This window comes from Haliaeetus albicilla, chromosome 9 (assembly GCF_947461875.1).
Source record: "Haliaeetus albicilla chromosome 9, bHalAlb1.1, whole genome shotgun sequence".
Lineage (NCBI taxonomy): Eukaryota > Metazoa > Chordata > Aves > Accipitriformes > Accipitridae > Haliaeetus > Haliaeetus albicilla.
In genome coordinates this window covers 35,396,303-35,414,047 of record NC_091491.1, presented here as the reverse complement: position 1 = coordinate 35,414,047, position 17,745 = coordinate 35,396,303, and the positions used below count along the sequence as shown (strand labels likewise).

At 41.0% G+C, this 17,745-nt stretch overlaps 2 protein-coding genes across 2 annotated transcripts; one reads left to right on the top strand and one right to left on the bottom strand.

Annotated features, from left to right (window-relative positions):
* Positions 1-2,080: 2,080 nt before the first annotated feature.
* Positions 2,081-8,626, bottom strand: MRPL47 (mitochondrial ribosomal protein L47). Its single transcript, XM_069792673.1, has 7 exons — positions 8,476-8,626; positions 7,741-7,886; positions 7,079-7,139; positions 6,198-6,294; positions 4,390-4,520; positions 2,835-2,930; positions 2,081-2,390 (listed from the first exon to the last, which is right to left on the bottom strand). Exons 1-7 carry the CDS (start codon positions 8,574-8,576, stop codon positions 2,273-2,275), a joined length of 750 nt encoding a protein of 249 aa, XP_069648774.1. The 5' UTR covers positions 8,577-8,626; the 3' UTR covers positions 2,081-2,272.
* Positions 8,627-8,708: 82 nt separating this feature from the next.
* NDUFB5 (NADH:ubiquinone oxidoreductase subunit B5) lies at positions 8,709-13,636 on the top strand. The gene is made up of 6 exons (XM_069792674.1): positions 8,709-8,868; positions 9,495-9,583; positions 10,514-10,580; positions 11,349-11,410; positions 12,424-12,530; positions 13,403-13,636. The coding sequence occupies exons 1-6, from the start codon at positions 8,742-8,744 to the stop codon at positions 13,521-13,523; spliced, it is 573 nt and encodes a 190-aa protein (XP_069648775.1). The 5' UTR covers positions 8,709-8,741; the 3' UTR covers positions 13,524-13,636.
* The last annotated feature ends 4,109 nt before the right edge of the window (positions 13,637-17,745 follow it).

The following is a 17,745-nucleotide window of genomic DNA, read 5'->3' as shown; positions in this document are numbered from 1 at the left end:
GCAACTTTGTGAGTACTTGCAGAGAAAGTTACTCTTTTGTTTTAAAAATGGAAAGTTTGTATTTAGTAATCTACTATAGGTGACTCAGTTCAGTGTAAACTTTTACTGTCCTGTGGAAGTGTTACATTCCGTGTAGTGAATGTTACATTAAGCACTGGTTTGCTAATTTTCTATTATGGAGCAGTTTCATTTCAGTAAAGAATCAGTGCTTTCCACCTGATTTCTAGGAATGTATATAATGCCTTTGTGGTGTAGGTGAGAAGCAAAACTTGTTTGAGCCAGGGAAGTTAAGGCAAAGAATTGTCTGTCCAAGCCCAGAATAGTTACAGAAGACCTCAGGATGTGGCTTGATGTTTTTACAGGGAGCTCTAACTCAAAGGGGCAGTCACTACTGGTTTATGGCTGGTATAGCCCCCTCAGCTGACTCATAGCAGGGTCAGTCAGTGCCTGCATTTTGCAATGGGGAGTGTGCACTCAGGATTGGAGGAAGTCAGTTGATTTTTTTTTTTTTCCAGCAGGAACTGGCTGTCAAGATGCAGTTCTATGTTACTCTTAAGCTTACTTTAATTGACAGCTGTGTTATGTTCTGTATTGGGACACAATGAAGTTTTGCTCCTTATCTTAAAAGCTGTGGAAAACCAAATAGGATTTAACCGATTTAAAAAAAAAAACAAAACCAAAAACGTAAACAGTACTGCTAAATTTTTCATATCCTAAAAGACCTTTTGGGTAAATAATGATGAGGCCTCTAGTTGGAAACAGTTTCACATTACCTCCAAACAATAAAGTAATTTATCATCAAAACCACCTGCTTTTGTCTTATCATGATAACCATTAGTTGCTCGAGACAAAGTTGTTTAGTCCAGATTTTTCAAAGCTATTGACCAACCATATTTCTCTCACAGAATGAGGCAAACTTAAAGTCAGCTACAATAGGTGATGTAAGCCACTAGCTAGTGTTGTCATACTGGAAGAAAAAGACTTGGTCTAGTTTGCATTCAAGTAGAATGTGCAACATCACCTGAACTCGTAACTTAGCATGCTGCAATGAGTAACGCTTTATAAAGTTACTGTGGCATCAGTGAAGTACTAAAATTGACTGGACAACTTGTAGCTAGAGGTTAAGATCTAAAGTAGGCTTTTTTGGTTTCTCTTTGTGAAGTGACTGCATTTTAAGCTTTCCTTGTGTGTCACGTGCTTAGGTTTCATTATGTCTAATCCAACTTTTATCTTCTGTGTATCTTAAATTACAGTATAATGGTGCTATCTGTGAATGTTCTAGCACCTTATGGAGAGCAAAACACTTTCTGTAGAGTTTTGGTTTAAGAATTGGGTATTTTGTGTGATGCAGAGGAGTAACTGAAGGTCAAGATGATGGAGAGACGTCTATCTCTTACAGTTTTGGCTCCCTTGGAGTTTCCCATGTTTTATGAGATTATATTGCATAGCACATTTGCTTCCTGAAAGACTAGTATTTGTGACTTTGTTCTAAACTTCTGCACAATCTCATCTGAAGGTTAAAAGCTTTCATGAAGTAGGTGTTTACCATCAACTGGGAGCAGCAGCAGTACCTTTCTACTTCGATTTCATAGAAGACTATTACCAGTCTTCCTTCAAACATTTTGCACACTGCAAAAAAACATTGCATAGATGTTTGAATTTGTCATAGGTACCTAGAAATCTAGGTATAAAGACTGCATTGTTAAAAGTTGACACACTAAATATTTCATACTTTCTAACAAGCCAGACTTAAAACAGGGAAAAAGTTCGCCGTAGCAGACTGAAGAGTGTATTTTCCCATGCTTCTGTGCAGAAAGCACATGTAACTTGGGTGACATACCTGTAACTCAGATGATCAGGGAACAAAGGCTAGTACTTGAGCTTCAGAGGCTCTCGTGTTTCTGTCTGGTTTTAATGCATGTTTGTTAAACTAAACCAGGTAAATATTATCCCTACACTTTATACTTTCATCTGGCAGTCAGTTGCTGCTTTTCACTATTAATGATGTATATCTTACTTTCATAATAGCTGGTTAATAAGTCATTTTTCAAATATTTCTAGAAACAACTGTTAGGATTAATTTGAGTTATGCACCAAAGCTGCTTTTTAATTCCAGATCACAAGTTTAATTTAGGTCAAATGTGGGATTAAAAAAAAAAAAAAAAAAGAGACTCTCAGGAATGCTCAGTCGAGCTGTTCACTGGTTTCAGAACTTGTTTCATGTTCCAGTCAGAGATACTCAACCAATTGCTTGCAGCGCTCTTCCAGCATGTTACTGGCTCTGAGATTTTATGGCAAGGTGAGGGAACTTCCTTTCCAAGACCTTCCGCCTCGTCCTCTCTAGGTTTTGCCTCCTTGCCCTTCTGCGTAAAGATTTTTCAAGTCTGAGCCTGAAATAAAGAAGTCAGCGTGGTTAACTTCCAGATAGCTTGTAACAACCTTAATAAGCTCAACCCTCTAATGAAATAGAGGTTCCCAGTGATTAACAACGTCACTGTTAATTAGCTTTTGATAAGCAAAAATGCCTGCAAGGCAAATTAATTTTTTTCTTCTGCTTTTGAGTTCTACAGAAATTCAACCTCTGGGAGGATCTTACGTAGTCTGCATGTAAAGTTACTTTTACAGTGCAACTTCATAGATAACCAAATCTCTTAATAACTAAAATGGGAAGAGCAAAATGAAACAGAGCAAGCTGTAATTTTAAAAAGCCTTATTTTCAGTCTATTAGCTGTAAAAAGAACAAGATTACTACTATTTTTTCCTTGCAAAGTGGAATAAGAAGGACTGAAGAACAGATCAGAAAATAACTTTCAATGTCAAAAAAGTCTTTTTACCTGATGAAGTGATTCACATGAGGTAAGTAATAGAATTTCTTCCTTTTGTGCCTTTTGTTCAAGTACCATGGTATTGGCCATTCCTTATAAGTGTACCTATTAAAGACAGATAAGTGATTATAGAATGTATACTTTTTGTCTTCATTCTTGGATTCTACCAGTTACACTTGGTTACAATACAGTGATTAAGTGGTCTGACCAGTAGATCGCAGAATTTCTATGTGGGTATTTACTTTCAGCTCTACTGCTGGCTTGGTTTATAACTACATCTCATACATAGCTCAGCATCTTTCTGTAGAAAGTGGTCGTACTTTAAAAACTGTAGGTGTTTGAAGAGAGGGCCCAGTATAGTAGATAATGATTCTTTGCATTTATATTTTAAAGTTACTCCTTCATAAGAAAACTTCCAAAAGCTGATGTGAACAAACTGCATGTGAAGAGAGTTTTGTTTCTACTACAATTTTCTTTTAAATGCCAGTATTAGGAGTGTCATGTCAAGAGCAAATCTGCCTGAATGTAAGTATTTCCCTCTAAATATAGACTCTTATTTATTTTGGGGGTTTTTCTTGCATTTGGGCTGCAGAGATGGCTTGTGCAGACTCACCTACAGACTCCAGTGCATCCACATTGCATCAGACCTACTACTATGTGTATTGCAGAGGTTCTGCATGCATATGCTTAAAGACCATTTCATGTTGTCTGTCCCTTCCCCCTGCTGTAACTGCGGACTGGGCTTCCAAGTATATGGGCAAACCCTTCTTCATGGACAATCTTTCCAAGCAGAAAGAGGTATACAGAAGCCTCATCCCTAAAGATGTAGATCTAATGGTTAGTGCATTTAGTACTCTGCTGATTTATATTTAATGGGTAAACAAATGAAAATTCAGCATTATTATAATGTGTGACCTTCTGTTATCTACACTGTTATTGCAGAGCTGAATACTGTAGTTAGTGCTTCAAATGCCAATATGATGAGGGTAAAATACTGGTTAATGAAATAGCAGGTCCTGCCAGAGACTTCAGCGTCATTACCTGAAATTACAGATTATTGAAAGTATCTGGACAATAAATAATTCTAAAGGTAGAAGCTTCCAACAAAGTTAAATATCTGCCAAGACTAGTAGGGAATTCCAACAGATGTTTATGTGGTCTCATGCAGTACTTTGGGTGGTTGTCGCCCAATATATGGATTTTGCATTATAATTAGGGAAGTCCAGGTGATTCAACTTGAACAGTACTCCCTAGTTCATTCATGTGTTACAGAATAGTTACAGTAACAGACATCCTCTGAGTACAGAAATCATATTAGTTACATGGAGCTAATTTTGTTATAATTAATGGTAGAGTTTGAATTATTTAGTAGCAATTATAACCACATTTAAACAAAAACAACCAAAAAAACAAAACTCAGGAAGCACCTGAATGCTGACCAGAAAACATGTGTCTCTCCATACAGTACATGTATCCTTTCTTGATTAGATAAGGATTTTCTAGTAAAGAGATGTACCGCAAGCAAAATTGACACACATGGAAAAAAAAGTTCTCTTTTCCTTACCAGTAGGTGCGTCCTAAGAAGTCATGTCTCCACTCGCCAGGTACTGGTTTTTCATGGCCAGTTTGTAAAAGCCTCAAAGCAATTTCTCTCTCTCTGACAACCAAGTCTATATTTTTCATAGACTTTTCTACCTGGAAGTAGGAAATGGTTTCAGCTTGGGCCAACAGAACACAATGCTGGCAATTTAAAAGATCTCAAATGAAGATTTAAGACAAAATTTAAAGGAAAAGCAAAGGTAAAACACACTAGGAGTTCCATTGTGAGCCATCTCACAGTTGTGGACTGAGTGAAACAGCTGAATTGGCTCTGTGTACTAGGACAGTGAAGAATGGGTGCTTTAAAAACCTAACTTGCAAGCAGAACAAATATGAAATAACTGACAGTCTGATATTTCATTAAAGACTAGCTAGCTAATACACAAAGCCAGATCTAATGCTGATGCTAGAAGTACAGAAAGCTCTGAGGCAGAAAGGAAGTAGAAGCAAATAGAAGACATGCTGCATGTGTTTCTGTCAGATGGTTTGCACTGGCTGTTTGTTATTCTAGTTTTCACTCTGGAGTCTGGTCACAGCCTCAGTAATGCCTGTTGGCTGATTAGAAAGCTGCCTTGACCAAACTATGACACTTCGAGTTGAAGGTTTTTAGTCAGGTCTGTCTCATAATATTGCTGTACCACACATTACATATGGCAACATGTTAAATGTTGCTCTGGGAAGCAGCTAGAGCTAATTTTAATAAGCAGATGGCTGTATTTTGTCTCTGTGCAATCATAGTATTTAACTGGTGCTTGACTTCTACTTTTCTTGGGCTTCAGCCAAAACCAAACAGGCAATTAGTAAGATTTAACTTTTGAAGTGCTGGGGCCACTTACTTAAGTTCCCTCCCAAAACAAGTTCTACTGTGATTTTTAATTGCTGAATATGGATGTGTAGGTGGGACTAAGCAGAAAATACTGTTCAGAATGGGAATCGAAGTACAGTTGAGAAACCATATTAGCATAAATTAGAACAAGATACACTAGGAGATCCAGAGCAGGGTTTTACATTAGATCTCCCCTAATTTATAAGTACAGCAATGAAAATGACAAGTAGAAGACCAAAAAAAGCAATGTCTGACACAAAAAAGAGAGATCACAATGCAGTTGCGGATGTGTGTTACGGCAAGTAACAGTTAAATTATTAACTATACAAAGAAATTCAAATTAACAATGTAATGGTTAGACTCTTCCATAAATAAATTGGACAAATGGGGGGTATCTGAGAATATCTCTCATGTCAAACAGCTGGATTATTTAATTGGCCAGTGAAGGTGCAGATTTCCATCTGTGCAATTGATTTATAAGTAAATGAAATTTTCAGTGGCAAAGATACCAGGGAAAGAATTTAATAAATTAGTGGCAGAATTGCAATAATGCAAAAGAAGGAACGAATGACAAAAGTGAGGACAGCAAAGAACCAAAGGGCTCAAGTTTGGAGAAGACAAGGTCAGAGGCAAGAAGTTGGCAACAGTTAAGTAGCTAAAAAAAGTTTGTGGAGGGTAAGGATAGAGATAATGTTGAAGTTTTACCAGGAAGTTTCTAGAAATCCTCTAGTGCAGTTTCAGGGCATGAACATGGCAAAATATTTCTTAACATTATGTAACAGGTGGAGAGGTCTTTCCCACTATGTTGCTTGAGCACAGTGTTTGTGCATATACTAAAATCAGGGAAATAATTTTTAAAAATGGTCTTTAACAAGTTTATGAACACTTCACCTTTCACTCAGCAATTTTACTTAGAGTTATATTTTTAGCTAGTATGAAAAAGTTACCTTTTCTAATCGTTCTGGACTTGGCATAGGCCTGAGTTGTCGTTTTGATTCTTGCTCTAAAGTTAAAAGCATGTTTTTTTCCTTCAGTAGGACATACCTAGATCAGAAAGCATAGTACTTCAGAAATAATTTCTGGATTATTCATGCACTACCCTGCTGGATAGCGCACAGCTGTCCAACCTATAATCCCATATCCTATACCTGCTAGCTTCATATAGAGAAGTGAAAAGATACTGACCAACTGCAGAAAGCCCCGTAGAGGCGGGCAGGGGAGGGCTGATATACATGACATACAAGGAGAGGCTGAGGGAGACAGGTTTACTTAACCTGGAATAAAGAGGGCTAAGGAAGGAAAAGGTTAACACCAAGTAGTCTTCCAATACCTCGACAGAGCCAGACTCTTCTTACAGGTGCACAGCAAAAGGACAAGATACAGCAAGGAAAAAACTATTCACAGTAATAATTCAGCACTAGTTTAGCCGTAGCACAGGTTGCCTAGAGTGGCGAGACTTTCAAAATCAGAATGGATGCAGACCTGAGCAACCTGATCTCATACAGTGGTTAGGCCCACCAGAGGTCACTTACAACCAAGCCTGTCCTGCAGTCTGAACAACCCCCAGAGGGCTCAGACACAGCCTCTTCGTTACCAAACCTGAACCCCTTGTACTAGACGCAACTATCACACAACCACCTGCAGTTGCAGTACAGCATTTGTATTCTGAGCAGTACCAGAACTTGGGCTGCTCCAAGCCCAAAGCAGGCTTAAGCATGCAGAGCTGTATGGCAAACTAAATTCACTGGCTAGTAAGTTCACTAGCCACAGTTTAATAAAACAGGCAGAGCTGCTTTGAAAGAAGAGAAGCTACTTCACTAAAACTTACCAAAGTTTGTGCAAGTCTTCACTACTCTTGCCCCTTAGCTGCTTTATATTCCATGCATCCCCTGTAAAAAAAAAAAAAAAAAAAAAAAAAAAAAAAAAAATCAATTAAATAGAACAAACTTCTCTTATTCTGGAAAAAAAAAAAAGCTTCTATTAGCAGGGTCTGCTGACTCAACAGAATAAGGATCACTTTTTAAAAAAATACTATCTCTTGGAAAGCTATTCCTGTGGATATTCAGCTTTGCTTTGAATATACAAATACATTAAAAAGGCAATGACATGTACTGTTTATTTGTGTTTGTAAAAGGCTAGGAACAGGGAAAGCTGTAAGATGATTCTTTATATTGAAATACTTTTCTTCCCTGGTGCTGTATATGTCATCAAAGAATGTCTCTTCTGTGATACACTCTCACATAAGAGCACGGCAGAGGATTTACAGCAAGGTATTTTACTGCATAATAGCTATCTGCTTTCATAAAACGCAGAATACACACAAAAAAATAAAATTAACAGGCATAAAATGCACAAGCATATTTACATACATATACATAAAAAAATTTTATGTAGCTATGAATACTTCCTATAATGCAAAAGAGTAGGTCAGATTTCAGCTGAGCACAAGTGGCTCAAAGATCACTATCAGAAATGCTAAATATAACTCACCTGACTTTACTGTTTTTTCTCCCCAGTTTCTTGGATCATCAAAAAATTCCTCCAGACCTCTCCGAGACAAAGTAGTGTGCAGAAACTTGAACTGATGGAGGGGCTCGACTTTTACTAGGTTCTTGTGAAATAGGTTCAGCGTCAATCTGAATAAAAATTCAAGGGGAAGCTATATACGATAGGAAAAACAACACTCAGCTAAATGAGAATGTTCCTTTCCTTCACAAGGGCACAGGTCCTACAGACAGATGAATACCACAGTCTAAGGGGAAAGGGCACAGGTTCAGTTCTTCATAAAAACGTCATCTCAGCGTTGCCTTCTCCTCTACCCTTTGTCTCACGTCATTATCATTTCCGGATACTCGGAGATAAGTAACAATTTGAAAATTAAAAGAAAGAATAAGTTTGAGCTACGTCCTCTTACGCTGACTCTCACTAAGTGGCAAAAGCGGTAAACGCGGCGTGCGGGCACGAGGAAAACCCCACGCTGGAAGCATAACGGCTGGCAAAACAGCGAGGTGCAGAGGGAAGCGCTTCACGCTACGCTCACCCTCCGCCCGACGATGTAAGCCGCTCCGCAACCCCCAGCCGAGGTGTCAGAAGCCCGGGCAGCCGGGCAGCCTGCCTCCCGCCAAGGCCGCGAAGGGCGCCTCTCCCTCCTCCGGGACACCGCGCCACGGCCCGGCCCACCCCAACCGGCTCCCGGCCCTCAGCCTCCCCCGCCCCGGTGCCTACCCGGGGAGGCCGGCGGCCGTCGAGCCCGGCCGCGCTCCCGACAGCCGCAGCGCGCCCGTGAGGCGCCGGCACAGGGCGGCCATCGCCGCCGCGCCCGCCATCGCCCCCGCCGCCCCTCCCACAATGCCTAGCGCCGCGGACGGCGTCCCGCGAGGCCGCCGGAAGGAGAGGGAAGGCTCTGCCCTTTGCCAAGATGGCGCCCGCCTAGCTTCACCTCCGCCGCGGAGAGCGGCGCCGCCGGCCCCGCCCCCGTGCCAGTTCCAGCTATGGCGGCCATGAGCCTGCTGCTCCGGGCAGCGGCTGCCTGGGGAGCTGGGCGGGCGGCGAGCGGCGCGGCGGCCGGCGCCCGCCTCCCCTGGCTCGCCGGGGCCGCCCGCCTGCCCGGCACCGTCGGTAGGGCCTCGGCGGCGGGAACGGGGGGGGGGGAAGGCGGGCGTGTGAGGGGCGAGTGACCTTGGGGAGCGGAGGAGAGGGGCCCTCCTGAGGAGAGGGGCCGCCGCCTCAGGGAGGTTGGCGTCTCGGCGGCCCAGCGGGTGCGGGGCGGGGGCCGCCGTCTCGGTCCCGCGGCTGAGGGCGGTCGCTGGGCTCGGGCCTTTCCCCGCTAACCTTGTCTGCGGGGCGGGAAGGCGGGTCTGGGGCGGCGGTGGTTGCGGGCCGCCGCGGCGGGTCTGCCTTTTGGGTGAGCAGGTGTAGGAAAGGCGTTGAGCGCGCAGGAAGGTCCCTCGCGGGGGTGCGAGGTGTGTCTCCGTGCCGCTGAGAAATTACACTTCTCGGGTAGAACGTGGATCGACGTTGGCGGGAGGCCAGACTTGCTGACGGGCTCATCTGTGAGCTTACTTGGCCCTGCATAGTGACTGACGTTCAGTGACTTATTTGTTGGGACTGACAGGTAGGAATAGATCTATGTCTAAACTTGGGAAGGAAAAATACCTTTTGGTTTTTTCATATGCATCGCTGACCTTATCCTGGCACAATCGCCAAAGGGAGAAGAAAACATAATACTTTGGTTCAATTTTCAGCTCCCGTACGACATAGCAGCAGCCATGGGAAGAGAATGTTTATTATCAAGGCAACAAGTTTTTATGACACTCGATTTCTGAACTTGTTGGTGAGTGAAAACCAAATTTATTACACTCAGTATAACACATCTCTTGCAAATGGTGTAAGAGTCTCTAAAATAGAATTTTTCCCTACTGTTTACGTGACAGCATCTAACATGTGGTTGGCACTATTCACATACACCAGAATTTTCAGTCCTCCTCCTAAAAAATTTTCTGTCATACGTCATAAAATCAGGGCCAGATGAAGTAAAAAGATTGGCTAAATGGCAGAGATTGTGATAGGTACTTAAATTAATGCTGTAGTAGCATTCTTAAATTATGTGTCTCTATTCATGTATGCGTATCCTCCAAATGCTTTCCGCTCCATCCGCCTTTTTAAAACCTATTAAGTTACTCTTCTGCAGGGTTTGCCTTCAGTTACCTAAACCCACTAACACCAGAGATTAGACTTGGGAAGCCTGACCTGAGTTTGACCCCTAAAAAACTAGGTTTCGGATAAAGCCTATTATGACAGGTAACAGTCAACTTGATACAACTCCCTTCATGTGATCAGGCTTCCTTTATAGGTCTTCCACAGTTACCAAAGCCAGTAGTGGTTGTATTTATGTTGGATTACATTGCATTGATGGTAGTGCCTCATTACAGTTAAATGCTGAAGCCAGTCATCACAAGATGCTGAGATGGCATTCAGGGAAAGCATTACTGTCTGCTTCTGCAGAGACTGCCCCCCCGGGAGATTGAAAGCACAACTAAATAGGCTCATGGACTGACACGGCATCGCTGTTTCTGTATTCTAGTTTGTTAATTAACTCATTTTAAGCAGCAATATGTCTTTGCCTACAACATCCCTATCTAACCTATGAATGTGAATCTAAGAATTATTGGCTGTTACATCATTTGCAGACTAACTTCATCTAAATTTTGTCAGGCTTCTGAGTTTCCCATACTGTTTCTCTTTCTTTTTCTTCCCTATACAGAAATTCTATGTATTTCTGACAGGGGTACCAGTGGCACTATTCATAACATATGTCAACGTCTTCATTGGTGAGTGCTCTGTCCTGACTAAGCTAAGTACACGGTTAAAATTACTAAATAGAAACTAAGCACGCTGGATAGAAAAAATAGATCCTTTAAGGCTTGGTCTTTGGAAGACTATGAAATAGGCCTAACAATTATGGTAATATTGTATAAGTACCTAGAAGATGCTCCCAGTATTTTTATTTTTCTGTAGTTGTTGCTTTAAAAAAAAAAAAGTTTTCCACATTTTTAAAAATGGAGAAATTCCATCTTCTGACAGCCTTTCAAACATCAGTGAGGTTTAGTGAACAGTTCTTCAGTATTCAGATGAGGAGTCTGTATTATCTTGTTTTACATATTTCTTTAAGAAGGCTGCATACACGGCAACTGTTGATTTTTATCTAGCAAAAAAGCCAAAATTCTGCTTGGCAATATGTGTTTTAAATCTACTACTGTAATAATATGGAATTAATTTAATAGAGAAATTAGGAAAAAATCCATGCTTTTAGCTCAATACTTTAAAGGGCATTTCTGTGGACTCGATCTTAGTTATTTCTTCTGTACAGCTGCTAATTTCACACTTCTCTTGTGTGGCTTAAAGCCTGTGAGATACATGCAGTATGAAGTGTCTGGAAAAAAATACAAGTCCAATTTTTCTGAATAAAGTTCAGATTGAGGGATTAAGCGCTCTCTGTGTGAAATAATGATCTTTTCTGAATGTGAAAGGCAGAATATAAGGTACTCAAAAAAAAAAAAAACTTGAATTAAATGTTCCTCCCCTTCTTTCATTGTCAGGTGAAGCTGAACTTGCAGAGATTCCTGAAGGTTATATCCCAGAGTACTGGGAATACTACAAAGTGAGTGTAACGTGTAAAAGGGCAGCATGTTATGGACAGCCTTCCTCCTGATGATGCTTTTGGGAGTAAAATGTGTGGAATGTGGTAATGAGGATGGCCATATCCCTGCCATTGGGTATCAGTGTAGTAGAACTTGAATTGTGCAATTATGATTTTAGTAAAGTTGCTTATTTTCTGCTTTATGGAACGTGCGTGTTGCTGTAGGAAATCTGTTTATTGACACAAGTAGATGCAAATGATCTGTAACTTTATGCCAGTAAACTGCTGAAGATATATGCCAAGAATTCTTTTATAATATTCCTAAATAGTAAGAACAGTCTTCTGTTCTCTTTATTCTTAGTGTGCAGTTTTTCTCTTTGTTTCTTGCTCTAGAACTACAACATCTTAAGATACTGGAGTTTAAAGTGACCTTACTTTCTTTTGTTTCAAAGTCCAACATCACACATGCTTTTATATCTAGAACTGAAGATTTTTATGGTCAGAAACTCAAAGTTATACTTTTTTCGTTTCATTGTATTTTCTTAAAATTAGTCCCTGGCTTCTTGCTGCAAGCACTTTTTTGGTTTTGATAGGAAGTTATTGAATTCAGCAATACTACTATGACTGTTTTGACTCATTTAGACTTTTCTTCCTATGTGGAAGCAAAACTTTAAAATGTTACTGATCACAGTAAGGTTTGGAGTCCGTTTCTGTGATTACAGTGGCAGTTTAAGGAACTTTACTTCAACAGAAAGAAAATAAATCACATGTCTTCCATTAACTTTTAATTTTGCTACAGAATAGTCATCTGCAGGTTATCTTGGCATTAAAAATGGCAAAAGAAATACAGCTTTTTAGGGTTTTGACATTACAAATAGTTGAACATGTTTTTAATTTTACTATTATGGCTTGAATGGCAGCACCCATAGTGCTGATGATGTGTTTTCAAGACCGGGAACGTGCAAAATGATTGAGTTATGACAACATTTCTACTTGGAAATTGCATAAATAACCTCTGCTTTTATATTTTCCAGCACCCTATAAGTCGCTGGATAGCTCGTTACTTCCTTGACCCCCCTGAAAAGGACTATGAGAAAGAGATGGCTTTGCTTGATATCGAAGCAAAGAAAACTGAAATGAGGTATGTTATATAGTTGAGGGTTTTAAAATACTGATACATACTGTAGTTGACTCTCTTATTTTGCTTAACATACTGAGTTGGATGCTGACATAACGTGCTTATCCATGTATCACTTGACCCTGGGTGCTTGCTGCACTGGTTGGTGGCAAAGTGGAAGTTACAGTATCTGTAGTCCCTGCCTTCTCAGTATTAAGATTACCAGAACTGGAATGATCCAAGGGCAGTCTTGTAAAACAACTGTCTCTTCAAAACAGTTCATATTTATAAAGGTATAGCTCTGTCTTCCTGAGTCAGGAAATGGACAGCTCTTTTTGCTACTGCTAGTGTTCATAGCTTAATTGAGTAGCTAAATGACAGTTTACAGGACTGATCATGTTCCTTGTAGCTGTTGAAAATTTTGTGGGCAGCAACAACGTTGTACTGAGTTTATTCTATACATACTCAGGAGTAAACTGTGGTGGTAGAAGAAAGTCTGAATTCCATAAACTGTTGCTATTGGGACCAAGACAGCATAGCTCCTTCTACCATCACATTTACTTCCGATTTCCGTGCTCCTATTTATTTTTAGTTGAAAACTGTATCAAAACTGTATAGCCCCTTATGAGGCAAGAATGTTTGACACAACTGCAAGTATTTTTATTACTCTTTTGTGAGATGACTTGCTGAAAAAAATTGAAATAGAAGGATGTAATAGCTCATGTTTTAGTTGAACCCTTCATATTTTGGTATTGCCTATGATTCAGTAGTATTTATAAACCATAGATGCTAAACTTATTGCTGTTGTCAGTAATGCCATGATGTTAAACATCAATATATGTATGATCAAAAGCAACAAACTTCATGCTGAGTGTGTTTGTTGCTCTTTTTTTTAGGCTGATGCAGTTGGAGGCACGCAGACTGATGAGACACAGGGGAGATGGACCTTGGTATCATTATGAAACACCAGATAAAAATCTTGTTGACAATTCTATGAAATCCACACCTGACAATTAAACGATTTTAAGATAGTATGCATGGTCTTAAATGCATACCAACAAATTGTGACTGAGCTATGTAATATACATCCTGCTGTTTACTGACAGCCATTAATAAAAATAAGCAATGTTTGTGTTGATTCTGATAATTGGAAAGAAATTGTGTGGCAGTTAAGCTCATATAGCTGTTAACGTTGTTAATTAGAGAAAATGCCTTATGGCAGTTGCCAACAATTACACCTTTTTTCCAGAACATCAATTAGAATGAGCTTTGTGACCTAATATATGTGATACAAGTTGGTAATGTTAGTCTTCATCATGTGATTTCTAGTATTTAAAATTTTAAATGAAAGGTATAGGAAACTGTAAGACTTTTTCTCTCGTGATGCCTTGTGTCAGATAATTTGTGGAAGATGAACTAAGTAAGAAAAATACCTTCAGATCTTTGGAATCTTTTATCTACCACTTTAGAGAAATTCTTTCTCATTACCTGTAGTCAAACTCGTCTTTCACTATTTTTTCCCAACTTACATACTGTTCAACATCTGCTATCATTTTCTCTGCATTATCTCAAATGTTTCTCTCTTTAGATATCTGTTAATACTCTTCATCCCTTATAGTGTCAGCCATGCTGGTCTTCCTTTATTACTTTTGTCACCAGTTTTAAAATTTTTTCCTCTTGTGTATGCATAATTTATGCTTGTTTGCTCTTTCATTTTCTCCAGTCTCACCACCTATACCACCCGTGTCTGTAAAAGACTTCCTAAACAGACCCTTAAAAAAAAAAAAACAAAACAAAAAAAAACCAAACCAAAAAACCCCGAAGATGACTGACTTCGCATCTTTCTGAACTGGACAATTCTCTGTGTAGATCATCCAAAAAGTGGCTTCTCTGAAACATCTTTCTACATTGTTCTGGGGGGGGGTGGTTTGGTTGTTTTTTTAATGGTTTGTTTTTAAATGAGGTTTAAAAGCATAACAGATACTTTTGCTATGATATACGCTTCCTGTTCTAAATGGTAATAGATCTAAAACAGAGCCACATACTCCCTTTGTGGCAGAAAGGATCTTCACTGATGGCAACACAGTTGGTGGTCAGTAATATGTTAATATTTCAGAAAACTCTTTAGTGAGGGGTACTTACCATTGTCACATAACTTTCATGTTTAAGTATGTATCTAGTGACATGGAGAATTGCATGCCAAGTAGCTGTGGAGAGGACAGTCTTTAACAAGGCTTTGGTTTTATTATCTCAGATATCTCCTGTGTTTTCAGAAGGCAGAATTAAGACAGAAGTGCTTGCCTAGAGCTATGACTGTTTACACTGTCAGATGTAGTAGAAAGCAAAGGAAAGATTCTTGAACATTAAAAAGTGTGTGGTGCATATGAATTCACGTTTTAGTGATTTCTAGGGGATTTTATAAGCCTAAGTCTTTAATGTACTCTTGAAAATACCCCACAGTTCCTAGGCTAAAGTCCATGCTCTATCATGTAAAACTTCTCATGAGAAGGAATAATCTCAGTGGGCAAATATCAAGATAAGTATTTTCCTAGTAACTGCTGTATATCTAACATTTTTAGCAATATATTCAAGTTATTGATGCTGTTGTTAGAGAGCTTTCTGCTTCCTGTAACAGGCTTAGTAAGATGAACAAGGGAAAAATAGGAAACTGCTTATTGAAGGTTGTGAAAGGATTGCTAGATGTCTGAAGAGAAAGATTAATCCAGGGAGAATGGTATAGGCTGACATTAGTTAATGGGTTTTATGGGTCATCTTATCACTGCTAGGTGAACAGATACCATCTTCTGCTGTGTGATTACACAACTTCTAGTACATAAAAATAGAAGTCTTGACAACAAAATCTGAAGATGAAGACTTGGAACTTTATACTCCTAATGCATTTAGCATAGAGAGGCCACATAAGTGATTTTGGAGACGAAAAGGGAAATGCTTCTTTTCTAGGGTGAATTGGAATTAAAAAAGTAAACCAGCAGAGTTTAAAAACTCAAGTGGAAATGTGCCATGCAACCATTATTAACCAAGAACAAATTAAGAAATACGCAAGATGAATAAGACAAGTTGCACCTGAGGACATCCACACGCATGCCTGCCATGCATTTTCAGAACTGTACAGCTGTTTTTCTACACCACTTTTGACAACTATGTAGGGAATATAAAGGGTACTCTCTTTATCTGGCAGACTTTTGCCACTAGAGGGATGTGTTTCCTCGGGTTCTACTGGCCACGGTACTCCAGAGCTCTGGTTTTAAGTGCCTCAAGAGAGTGATGGGAAGTGTCTCTTACCGTTTGTGACCCTAAACTATGTGTCCACATTCAAAATTCCCACTTTTTTTAAGGAAATAAGCCCAAGTGCTTTAGTAACCCCTGAACATCTTGTGGTTTCAAACTGTTAAAACACATGCGTTTCTTTACCTTAAGCAACACTGCACAGACTATTTTAAGCAAAGACTGCCTTGTTTGCTGTTTCCTAGCACCGCCAAACATTAGAAAGACTGATTGATTTTCTATCAGTGCTTTGACCTGTCCTTTTTGAGTCAATCTTTCAGGTTAGAGGGCTTGTATGTCTTACTATGGCTGTCATTTATAAATGCTGAGTTAACTGTAAGAGAAGCCATTAAAAAAGTACAAAGTCTTCTCAGGTAGAATAAATGTCTGGTGACCCTGTATTAATTTGTGGGGTTTATCCCACATCCAACGACACTCGTGAGTCTTTGATGTAATGTCTGTTCCTGAGTAAGTCTAAGGCCATTCCATTAACATCATATTCTGCCCTTGGTATTTCACGTTGTTCCCAATGCTTGATTTTTTGCTAGAAAAATTGCTGAGAACAGTCTGCACTGGTCTGCTTAGTCTCACAGCCTGTTTCTCCATGGCTGGATAGAAACTTATTTTTCAATTCTGTTGTTGAGATTTTACTAGAAGCATCTTTTGAAACTTTAATTTCTGAGGTAAAAGGTGGTTCTAGCAAAGGTGGCATCACCTGCTTGGAAGTGATCGATGAATCCTTGGATATAACGTGGACTATGGTTGGAAGGCTATTCATCTACATTATACATCTTTGTTTTAAATGTATTAGTCATTTCTTTGATCCTGCTGCTGTCAGGCATATTGGATCAGGCTGTTAGATATTGCTTGGGAAAAAAAAAAACTATTTTGGTATTTTTTTCCTACAAAGTTACTTCACTCTATTCCTTCTTCCCCTAACAGTATTCTTTCGAAGTGAAAAGCAAAGAGAAACACAGAAAACACCAAAAAAACGTCATTTTACGCTAAAGGTACTGTCCCTCAAAACATGAAATCTGCGTTTGGCTATCGCCGCTGCCGCAGGCTTCCGAGGGCATCTGGGGCTGGGCGTTCCCGCTCTGTATCCCAACAGCTCCTTCCTACGTACCAACCGATTCTGCTTGCCCTGCCAGGTTACAAACCACTAAGGTAGAGGCCGACCCCGCTGCGCCGACATACAACATCGTGTGGAGTGTCCACAGTGGGACCGTGACAGACTTGCTCCTACACGCTGAGAGACACCTGTACCCAACGGTCACTTGCGTTAATTAGAGGTTAGGGACTCTGCAGTCAAAGGGCTTATTTTAGGCACACGAAGTTACTCAATCCTTGCAGCTGAGAATTAATATATTTTTACATATGGTATTTAATTGCTTAAAAACGAAATGAAAGAGCCTGTAGCAGAGCATCACTGATCAAAGGGAAACCTGCTCCTGGCCACGTAGGGCGACCAGGAGGCGAGGTCACACACACACACCACCACCACCACCCCCCCCCCCCCCCCGTGGAAATGAAGCCTTTCAGGCAAAACGCGTGAACAAGCGTGCCCGGTCCTCCTCCCGCCCCGCCTGCAAGCACCCCCGCGGCGGAGGGAGCGGGCCGCCCCGGGCTCCCTCACATCCCTCACACCCCTCCGGCTGCCGGCGGGGGCCCCTCGGCGGGGAAGCGGGGCGGCCGCGCGACGCCGGCTGCCGCCTAACGGCCGCCCGTGGCACGCGCGCGGGGCGGGAATCACCTCAGGAGAGCGGCCCCCACGGCCGCCCCCGCAGGCACCTCTCGGCGCCCGCCGCCGAGGGACGGGAGGCCGCGGGGGGCCGCCGGGCGCGGCGCGGCCCGCCCCCGCCCGCCCTCGCCGGGACCCCCGAGTGCCGCCGCCGCCGCAGCTGGTGCCGCTCCCGCTGCCATTGGATTAAAAATAGCGTCTTCCCTCCCCCCT